Here is a 9,965-nt window from a genome sequence, read left to right as displayed (position 1 = left end):
ATAAGAAAGCCTCAGCAATTTCTTTCGACATTGAGTTCAAAATCCATGAAATCACCATGAAATTCACTCTATTCCATTGTTTATATAGAGACGATTCCTTTTCAGGTTTCTCACAACTTCCATCAATAAACCCTAGCTTAACCTTTACTTCAAGTGCAATCATCATCGATTTGCTCCAGGTTAGGAAATTATTACCTGTTAGTGGAGTAGAGACCAAAATCATCTCTGGATGATCAGAACTTTGCAAGTAAAGAGGATCTCCATTGTTAAGATCCTTCGACAAATCTATGTTCTCTCCATTGATCACTTAATCCAATCTAGGAGAATCTCCTTAGTTCTCAGCCATTATCGATTCTTCAAGCTCAAGAGTAACAATCGATTCAATCAAGATTCAAGAGTATCCACAGCACTAGATCTTGAAGCTCTGATACCATGAACAGTTTGAAACCAAAAGAAAAAGAAGAAAAACTTCTCATTCATCAAAAAAACCTACTACTAATAGTAGCTTACATGAGCTTATATACAAATCCAAGAGACTAACAGAAAGAATAACAGAAAGAATAATAGAAAGAATAATAACAAAATGCCAGCTCACTAAAACTAACTAACTAATTCTCTAACTCACTTAACAGAATAAATAACTAACTAAATGAGCTACACTAAAATTACAACAGCTGTACAAAATATAGCCTTACCTCTCCATAATTTCACTATTTTAAAATTTATTATTTTTTAAAATTGAAAAACAAACACGTGCGCGTCTCACTCGACTCAATTTGTCCGCCTGGCGCTTGTTCAGTTTTCCCCTTTCCAAGTTTTCCCTTCTTGGAAACTTAAACTACTAAACTGTAAATGTAATAGGCAGTACGCAGTAGACTTTGGTTTTCTAACTCTCAGTCTTTCTTGTTATTCTTGTTTCTTTATTCTCTTAGTCTTCCCCAATCTCCGTCTCCACCGCGCCAACCATCAAGACGCCGATCGCCGCCTCAACTCCGCCAAGACCGCCACCTCTCAGGCTCTGTCACTATTTCTCTCATCTCTCATTTCTCATCTTCGTGGCTCCCGTCTCCGCCACCTCTTAGGCTTTTACTTCAAGTGACAACAACTACTAACCAGTCCAACGCCGGTAAATCATCGGCCACCACTTCGCCCTTATCGTTTTGCCCCTCTGCCATGTTTTTTCAAGTAATTTTTCCCTTTTTTTTTTAATTTTGAGTGCAAAAAAAAATCAAAAAACCAAACCACGATTAACCGGTTATATCGATTCGATTTCGATTTATATTTTAAAAAACCGATCAAGTCAATTTGATTAAAAAAAAAACCTCACTGTTCGATAAACTAAACCGTAAACACCCCTAATTATAAACATTGGGAAAGGAAAAAGACACGTGTCAATTTTACAAGAACTCTCCATAATATCCATTTGAGAAAACACGTGCACAAGGACTTCATATGTGCACATACACAAGGTTAGTTCATCACATTTCGCACGCTCAAAGGCCTTCCTATGTGAGATACCATATATTGTACGAAAAGTCCGACACATAAACTCGTAACAATTTTTGTTAGGGTTCGACTATCATATGATATAGAAAAAATATAAAATTTAAAATTAATCTAAAAGTAAAATTGTTTTTTAGTGATAAATCAATTCAACATTTTACGTTAAATGTGTTAACGAGTTACAACTAAATAATAAAATTAAAAAAGATAAAAACATAAATATATAAAAACTATATAAATTATATAGAACATTTAAGCATATTTTTATATATTAATGAATTACATAACGAATAAAAATAATTTTTATAAACATAAAAATATAAACAATTATAAAAAACTTTAGAAATATTATATAATCTCGTCATCATATAAGGAAGGGAAGGGATAGAATTATAGAAATAGGATGACGGTTTCGATACAACTGGTTGCCATATGGTATCCTTTTGGTGGACCAAACCGGCGAATAATGGTGCTCCTCCTTTCTCATTGACTGGTCCGAATTGATGTCATCACCGCTAGATTGGAATATCGTACTCATAAAGGGCAATACACGAGTCTCTGCTTCGTGTTCTCGCTTCTGAGGAGGAATGGGGAGGCGCTGCAAGTTCTGGCTCCCCAAGAAAAATCGCTTCTGTGCAAATGCACCTCTTAAAGAATCATTGTAACGCCTTCGCTGCTTCTCTTCTTTTTTCTTTGATTCCGACTTCATCCAGAGTTCAGGCTCTAACTTTGCTTCTTTTCTTTTCATTTCTCCTTAACTAACCACGTAGATTCTGCGGAAACCACAACCCTAGGCCGGTAGAGCAGAGGATTCCATGTCCACTCGATCCTTCTCAGTAAGCCATCTTCTTTCCAAGCACCCAAAGTAAAGCATTGGATTTTTTTTTTTTTTTAAATCCTCTTATATTCTTAGAGTTTGGGATTTTGAGCTTAATTGCTTTTATCCATTATCATTTTATGACTTCTATTCACTTTTAAGATGTGCACGGAAAAAATGCCTATCTTTGAAACCTCAATTCTTCTGCATATAGGCCATTAATGACGGAAGAGATAAAAAAAGAATCAGCTTCATGAATTCTTCCATTATCTTCGATTATGATGTTTTGGACTTAATTTTCTGATTTTCAATTCTTTTTTTTTTTTTTTTGGTTCTTAAGTACTGTACTGCAAGAAAATCTTGAAGCACATGTCAAGAGATGTCCATTGCTAAAACAAGTTCAATCCTTGAAACTACAACCTTTCTACAAAAGGGGCATTAATGCGGGTAGGGATGAAGAAGATAAAGAAGATGAAGAAGCAGAAGAGTCTACATCGAAAGAATTCGATAATTTATTATCTTCGAATAAATTGCTGTCTGGGTTATCAGATAACATCACCTCAAACATGAAGAGGAATGCAGTTTATAGCATGAGTACGCCGGCATTTACTGTACTAATTCGGAAGATTAAGTCGATTCATGGTTTAATGTGTTCGGATATTCAAGACTCGTGTAAGATGCCAGAAGCTTGTGGGATATGGATTAAGAAAGAAATAGATCGGTATGTAAAATGAATTACTCACTCAAGTTTTCAGTTTGGGTGGACTTTCTGGATAGGTAAATGATTAATTGATTGCAGGAAACTACCGTTTCAAGAGAAACATGTTCTGCAACAGGCATCGATTCTTGGGAACATTTCAGAATTTGGATTATTAGAGAGTCCTGCTGCAAAAGTAGTTGTTCCTGAACCTAGGGAACACTTGAGCTGTGATAAGTCGTCATCTAGGAAAGACAACGAGGTCCCTGCAGTAGTTGAGTTCGGAGCTGGGAGAGCGTATTTGACACAAATGCTTGCAGATTGCTATGGAATCAAGAAAGTAGTTTTAGTTGAACGGAAGTCTTACAAGCTGAAGGTTAGTGTTATTGAGTTCTCAAAAATTGCATCCTTGACCTATGATACCCAGATACATGTACAAGGGTGCCGTATCATTTGGATGCTTCAATTTAGTGTAAATCCCATATCGAACATTGTGTCCAACTATACCCTTGCCATATCTGGGTAACATGGTCCTTGACTATACAAAAATATCAATAACCAGATAACTGGTATGCAACTGGTAAGATCTGTAGAGATCCCTCAGAGATGTTGAGTTTCATCAGCTTGCTGAACTTAGATTAATCTATATTTAATCTATTTTCTTCTTGATATTTCAATGCAACCTCTAGGCTGATCGAAGTCTACGCCAAAAAGAAAGCTTGAGTTTAGAACGTTTGAGAATTGACAGTAAGCCTTTCACAATCCTGTGGGTTCAAGCAACATATGCTTTCGCATACACACACAGACACATGATTTCCTGCATATTCCATATGGCTTATCGAGGTGGTTTATTGATAAATTCACTTCATATTTTTAAACTGTGGTGCATTGATTTATCTGTTTATACTTATAGCCAGAAAAGGTCCATGCCATAGTTTTTAAGGCACCAAGGCGACAGAGGGGTGCCTTGACACCTAGTCGCCTAGGCAATGGATCTTTTTTAAGTAAAACCATATATCCTATGGTAGTTCTCCATGTTCTATAACCATCTTTCCTTAATAATTATCCATAATTTTCATAAGAGAAGTATAAATTTCATGTTTTAAGTTTAGAAAATCAACATTTTATAAGAAGAAAAGGAAAAAAGGAAAGAAAATTCAAAAAATATAGGAGCTGAACCCTTACTTTTGTTATAGGAAAAGAAGAAAAGAAAAGGTGGAAGAAGAAGAAGATCTGTAAGAAGAAAATGTGTTGATTAGACAAAATTTTAAATTCTTCCCTTGCTTATTGGTTAAGGTTCTGAAATCTTTGAGGATTCAATCAAGGATCAAATCTTCGATACTATACACCCCGTATCGGGTGTATTATATTGTATCATTGGTGCCCCCATACACATATTTACAGGTGTTTTTGGGAATCCATTTTTTAAAATAATATATATATATATATGAAATCGAAAACCAAAGAAATAAAAAAATAGGGGGAGTATTGTTACAAGTACTGATACACCTCTGCTGATACACAGAGGTGTATTGATACTTTGAACCATGGGTTCAATATAGCAGTTAGCAATGTTTGTGTTGATTAAACCCTAACAAATAAGAAAATAATAAGAAGAAATTAGTAAATAAACACAAAATGAGTATTCTAGTTTAATAATGCCTATTTTATAATTATAATGTCAAAAATATAAAAATATAAAAGTATTTTATAACATAGTGCACAAAACTACTTGGCGACTGGACGAGGCGAGCCTCCAAGGGTACCTTGTTGCCTAGGTGCCCGCCTAGGCGTCACCTTGACAACTATGGTCCATGCATGCATGATTATTTCTCTAACAAGGCATGCAAGCACCTGCATTGTAAGCCATTAGACTCCATAACCACCAAGATGGATGGTTGATTGATAAATTCACTTGATATTTTTAAACTGTGATGCATTGATGTGATCTGTTTATACTTATAGCCAGAAAAGGTCCATGCATGCATGATTATTTCACTAACAAGCCATGCAAGTACCTGCATATGTAAACCATTAGGCTCCATAACCACCAAGGTTTTCGAAGCTCAATAGATGTGATCCATCCAGAGAAAGAAATTGTGCTAGACTGTTCATTTTTCCCAAATCAAGCACCTGTCCAGTCATAAAATGCCAACAAGTTTACTACAGTTTGGAAAAGTATGTCTTAAGGCCACCAAACTGTAGCATTCCTAGTGATAGGCACACTTTCAGGAACTTCGTCCCTCATGGGTCATGGGTAGGTTATCAGGGCTTCATCTATGAATCTCATTTAATATGTCCTTGAATATAATCTATGTAGACATTAAGCATTAAAAGTAAACTACTACGATAGTTGGAGAAAAAAATTCTTGGGTTTGAAGGTAAAAATAAATAAAAAAATTATTAAAAGAAAAAAAAAAAAGATAACAAGAAAGTAATAAGAAATCACTCAACCCAAGAATATAGAAAACAACAAACTCAAAGGCACCAAGATCCGACACCCAACACCACACCAAAGAAAACCGCCACCAAAAGCAAAAAATCAACTCAAAAGAAAGATAATACACTGCCTCCATGGACACGATATCTTGCAGCTCAAACCTGCCTTGCCAATCTCATCTTCCTATGCAGCTAGCCTCTTGTTAGCCTTCCTGCACTTCTTCACCTTCTTGTTAGGACCAACACCAAATAAACCCTTCTTCAATCTATCAAAAAATTCAGCTACATGAAACAAAGCATGTTGATCCACTTGCAGAATAACATTTGCTATCGTCATTACAGAAGTCTTTCCTGGGAAAATGATGACTTGGTCTATACTCATGACCAAACTTCCTTGCTAATCCAGAGTGGTAGCTATAGAGTACCAATATCCAATCTATGCTTTGTGCGAGACAGATGTTTGACCGGAAATTCTTATAACCTCGTATGTTTATTTATTCACTCAACAGGTTATGCAAACAAGAAATATGCTTCTTTAAAAATTTCTATGGGAAAAAGAGAAGTCATCTAGTTTTTTCTTTTCAGGGTAGTCATGGAGCATGAATTATAAACTGCATGTCATTATAAAGTTTGAAAAGAAGAAGGAAAGGATCTTATCTCATTTATGAATCTGCTAAAAACAGTACCACTGAATAATCTAATTCTAATTCTAGGCTTTTATTATTTATTCTTGTTGCTTTCCACTCTTCGGTGTTTTTTCCCTTAATGCTTTTCTTTTTCATGATTGAACATTCAAACCAGTTGATTAAGGTGGTGTTTGCCAATATGTATGATTTTGTTTCTAAAAAATCAACTCCCAAATCATGAAAATCATATTGCAATTTCTGATGTGGCTGGTGTTCTAGTCTTGATAAACAAAATTGTACATATTGAAAAATGCCTCCTAAACTGTTTGGACCATGAACTGCCCATTCTAGATTGACAAAATCCCAGCAGTTCAATGTTCAGGACATGTTCAAGAATACTGATTGTAAGTCGTCATGCCATACCATTTTTATGTACAGTGTCCTCTGCATGAGATATTCACTTTGCAAAAACCCACTGATTGCATATGTTAATTGAAAGAGATATTATTCCCTTCACCAAGTTTTCCTTTTCTGTAGTTATAGATGCAACTTTTTGGTATTTCATATTATTTTCTTTCTCACTCCAACATTTACAATTTTGCAGTAGAGGACCTGGACTTGAATGCAGTTGAGTCTTTGAAGGGAATTCCTTACCTGGCAATTGGGAAACATCTCTGTGGACCTGCAACAGGTCAGGTGATCAAATTATTTCCATATATTTGACTTTGTAGAGGGATATTTGTCTTAATTAAGACCATCAATATCTTAACTATTTGTGCAGATTTGACCTTAAGGTGTTGTCTTTCTAACCAACATAATGAAGACAAGGCTATAAATTCAAGTGGTCACCTGAGAGGACTCGCCATTGCAACATGTTGCCATCATCTTTGTCAATGGAAGCACTACATAAGTAATCTATTGATCCTTACCATATAATGAATATACAATCAGTAGTTAAAATCTTTTGAAGGTGCCAACTGGCTCAGTTGGTAAGATCTCTGGCTGGTTGTAGCGGAGATTTGGGATTGAATCCTGCCTTCATCAGGGTTGGGGGTTACAGGCTTGATGGATGAGCTGCCCAATCCATTTTAGCTTCTAGAAACTGATGTTTTCTTTGGATTTAATTTTTTTCTCATAATGTGGTGTCACTGATTATTATTTGCAAAGAAAGTTTGCTTGCTTATAAATTGTTTGGTCATGGTGTTATGCAGATAAAAGATATTTATCAAATCTGGGGATCACAAAGGAAGAATTCCATGCCATTACATGGTTTACCAGCTGGGCAGTAGATGCAGATCATGGGTCAGATCTTTCTGATGCTGTTGATCGTGGATTACATCTGTGCTCAATGTAATTCCATTTCAGTCATTTCATATGAATTTAGGCGCATGTGAGGAATAACCCACCATTATTCCTGAAATGGGAAGAAATAAACTGCTAAAACTGTCAGAAATGCACAAGTGCATATGATCATCCGCGCATTCCTAAAGCAACACCTAAAACCTCCATGTGAATTAATGCTGTTTCTATTTGCTTTGAATTTTAGTTGACAAGGATGTTTTGCTCCTCTTATGGCAGTGAGGAAGATTGTAGTGTGGATGCATATAGTGGCGTTGAAGAAATTGTAAGGAAGATGGAGGCACTGGAGAGGGCAGCGTTGGGATTAATGTGCAAAGAAATTATTGACATGGGAAGGAAGATCTGGATGAAAGAAAAAGGCCTCGAGACAAGGCTTGTTAAGTATGTTCCCTCCACTATTTCTCCTGAAAACCATCTACTGGTTGCTAAATGCAGTAACCACTTGTAAGATATGGAGGCAATGATGGGCTTGCTGACGATTTGTTGGTAGCTAAGTGCAGCTATCGCTTGTCAAGATAAGGAGGTTAGAATGATCTCTGCATAAAAAACCGACTCACTGGAACTTCTATTCAGAGTTTTATTGAAGTGAATGGAATTTATTGAACTAAGCTTAAATTTTCTTACTGATGATCTATTCCCGTTATTAATTTCTCCAAAAAGAAGGATCTATACCTGTCTCATGATATGATTTTCCCCTCTGATCTTTTGACAATGGAACTTATCCATCATCAAATAAAGCCAGTGAAATTTTCTTAATAATTCGGTAATACCGTGTAATTATTGGGTTGGGTTAGGGTTGAAAATTATTAATCTGACTTAACTTTGGGTTGGGTTAGGGTTGAAAATTATTAATCTGACTTAACTTTGGGTTGGGTTTAAGATTGAGGCCTTGGCCAACCTAAGCCCAACTTAACTTTCATATTTGTTCGCATAAATGAGGGGTTCTCACGGTTCGAACCGATCTGGAGGTGGAACCGTTTTTGCCTCCAGGTCAAGTCACTGGTTCGACCATCTGGGTTGAATGGGTTAGACCATGTCACATCAGTAATATGTAAATTCTTACATACACATGTACACATATATAGGCATGTATAAATATGTATTTAATCAATAAATAATGTATAATTATATTTTACATGTAATATATGTATTATATTAGATTTAATTTATATTTTTTAATTTTTTATTTATAAAAAAAGTAAAGAAAAATTAAAAATTGCGATTTTAGGACATAAAAGGTTTTTTTGTGAGAATAGTAGGGCAAAAAGTTGTCCAAAATCAAAAAACAAAAGATTACTTCAATCGAACGGGTCAATGGTCCAACCTTCTGGGTTGGACATTTTTTTACTATTTCTTGGATTTTACTAAAATCAGACCAAAAACCTTAATCAGGTGGTGGTTCAATGAGATTAGAAACACTTTTCCATACCAAACTGGTATCATCAGTTTTTGGAAAACCATGAATCAATCGAAACCAATTAATTAACCGATTGATTGATTCGGTTCTTCCGTTTTTCAGTTTATTGATATTTATAATATAATATATCATATGTGGGACGTGTCATCACATCTGTTCCGAAAAGCATGCGTGAAAATGTTTTTTATAAAATTTATCTCACATTTATGACTCACCAGATTTCTTCTAAGACTGAAGCCAAGTCTTATCCAAATGCAATACGACTTTGGAGAGAGCATATCCCACTTGGCAAGAATTGGGCTTAAATTATTATACGTTCTAGATAGAAATTGAACCTCCAGCCCAAACATAATCTTGGCCCATTCCCGGAATTGGATTTACCGATGTAAACGAAATGGCCCCGTGTGTATTGATCGATCAAAACGGGAGCATATTAGCTGGAGACAAAAACATACACACTCGATTGAACTATCTATCACGATTGAATTAGTGAATAAGATTTTGTCTCCAGCTCATCCCGACTGGTTCAAAACATGTAGGGCATGATTCGAACCCACAACCACTGTACACATGTACTCCAAAAACAAATAAAATAAAAACAATACACATGTACTTTCGTACTTGAAGAAGCATTCTTTCAAATATGTGTTGTTCAAATTGAGAGTAGAGAAGTTTATTTTGTATTTTCATTTAAATATTAGAGTGATACACATCACAGGATGGATTCTTTTTTCAGCAGAAAAGCCATTAAAACCCTCATCATTAGTATTAGACTATTAGCTACTCTCAATTTGGACTTTGGAGGCTAATATGATCCCACGTCACTTCTTACGCATTGAAGAAAAAGACAATAAATGTAATTTATTTACCATAGATTATGATGAGGATGAGTAATCAATTTCTGGCCGTGTGTAGATTTTATTTCATGTTTCTAAATAGAAAATGTACACTTCGTTTGGCAACTCTTGCGGGTTAGGCATCTAAGCTTGGCCTGTCGACTGTCGTAGTCTCGTAGCTACGGGTGTAAATGGATCGAATTGTAACTGAATTAGGCAATATTCAAATTTATAATGTGATTAGAATGTTTGAATTTGAATTTAACTAAAT

General features: G+C 35.4%; 1 protein-coding gene across 3 annotated transcripts; it reads left to right on the top strand.

The window, feature by feature from the left end:
- Positions 1–1,879: 1,879 nt before the first annotated feature.
- LOC104611248 (methyltransferase) lies at positions 1,880–8,046 on the top strand. Of its 3 annotated transcripts, none has more exons than XM_010278228.3 (9): positions 1,880–2,164; positions 2,274–2,339; positions 2,661–3,041; positions 3,120–3,393; positions 3,707–3,764; positions 6,687–6,773; positions 6,864–6,992; positions 7,294–7,432; positions 7,661–8,046. In XM_010278228.3, the coding sequence occupies exons 1-9, from the start codon at positions 2,091–2,093 to the stop codon at positions 7,887–7,889; spliced, it is 1,437 nt and encodes a 478-aa protein (XP_010276530.1). In that variant the 5' UTR covers positions 1,880–2,090; the 3' UTR covers positions 7,890–8,046. The 3 variants fall into 3 exon arrangements, with proteins under 3 accessions (XP_010276530.1, XP_088742492.1, XP_088742493.1); XM_088886366.1 differs by having other exon boundaries at positions 1,902–2,164; positions 3,707–3,860; XM_088886367.1 differs by having other exon boundaries at positions 2,023–2,164; positions 2,274–2,368; positions 3,707–3,860.
- The last annotated feature ends 1,919 nt before the right edge of the window (positions 8,047–9,965 follow it).

This window comes from Nelumbo nucifera, chromosome 4, assembly GCF_055504915.1.
Source record: "Nelumbo nucifera cultivar China Antique chromosome 4, China Antique-T2T, whole genome shotgun sequence".
NCBI lineage: Eukaryota > Viridiplantae > Streptophyta > Magnoliopsida > Proteales > Nelumbonaceae > Nelumbo > Nelumbo nucifera.
This window is presented reverse-complemented; position numbering and strand designations above follow the sequence as displayed.

Bases quoted from the DNA above. Each gene is read 5' to 3' on its own strand.
- LOC104611248 (XM_088886366.1), top strand. From the start codon at position 2,091: ATGGGGAGGCGCTGCAAGTTCTGGCTCCCCAAGAAAAATCGCTTCTGT. The intron at 2,340-2,660 runs GTAAGCCATCTT...TTGGTTCTTAAG, and splicing joins TGTCCACTCGATCCTTCTCA to TACTGTACTGCAAGAAAATC. The intron at 3,861-6,686 runs GTGGTTTATTGA...ACAATTTTGCAG, and splicing joins ATTCCATATGGCTTATCGAG to TAGAGGACCTGGACTTGAAT.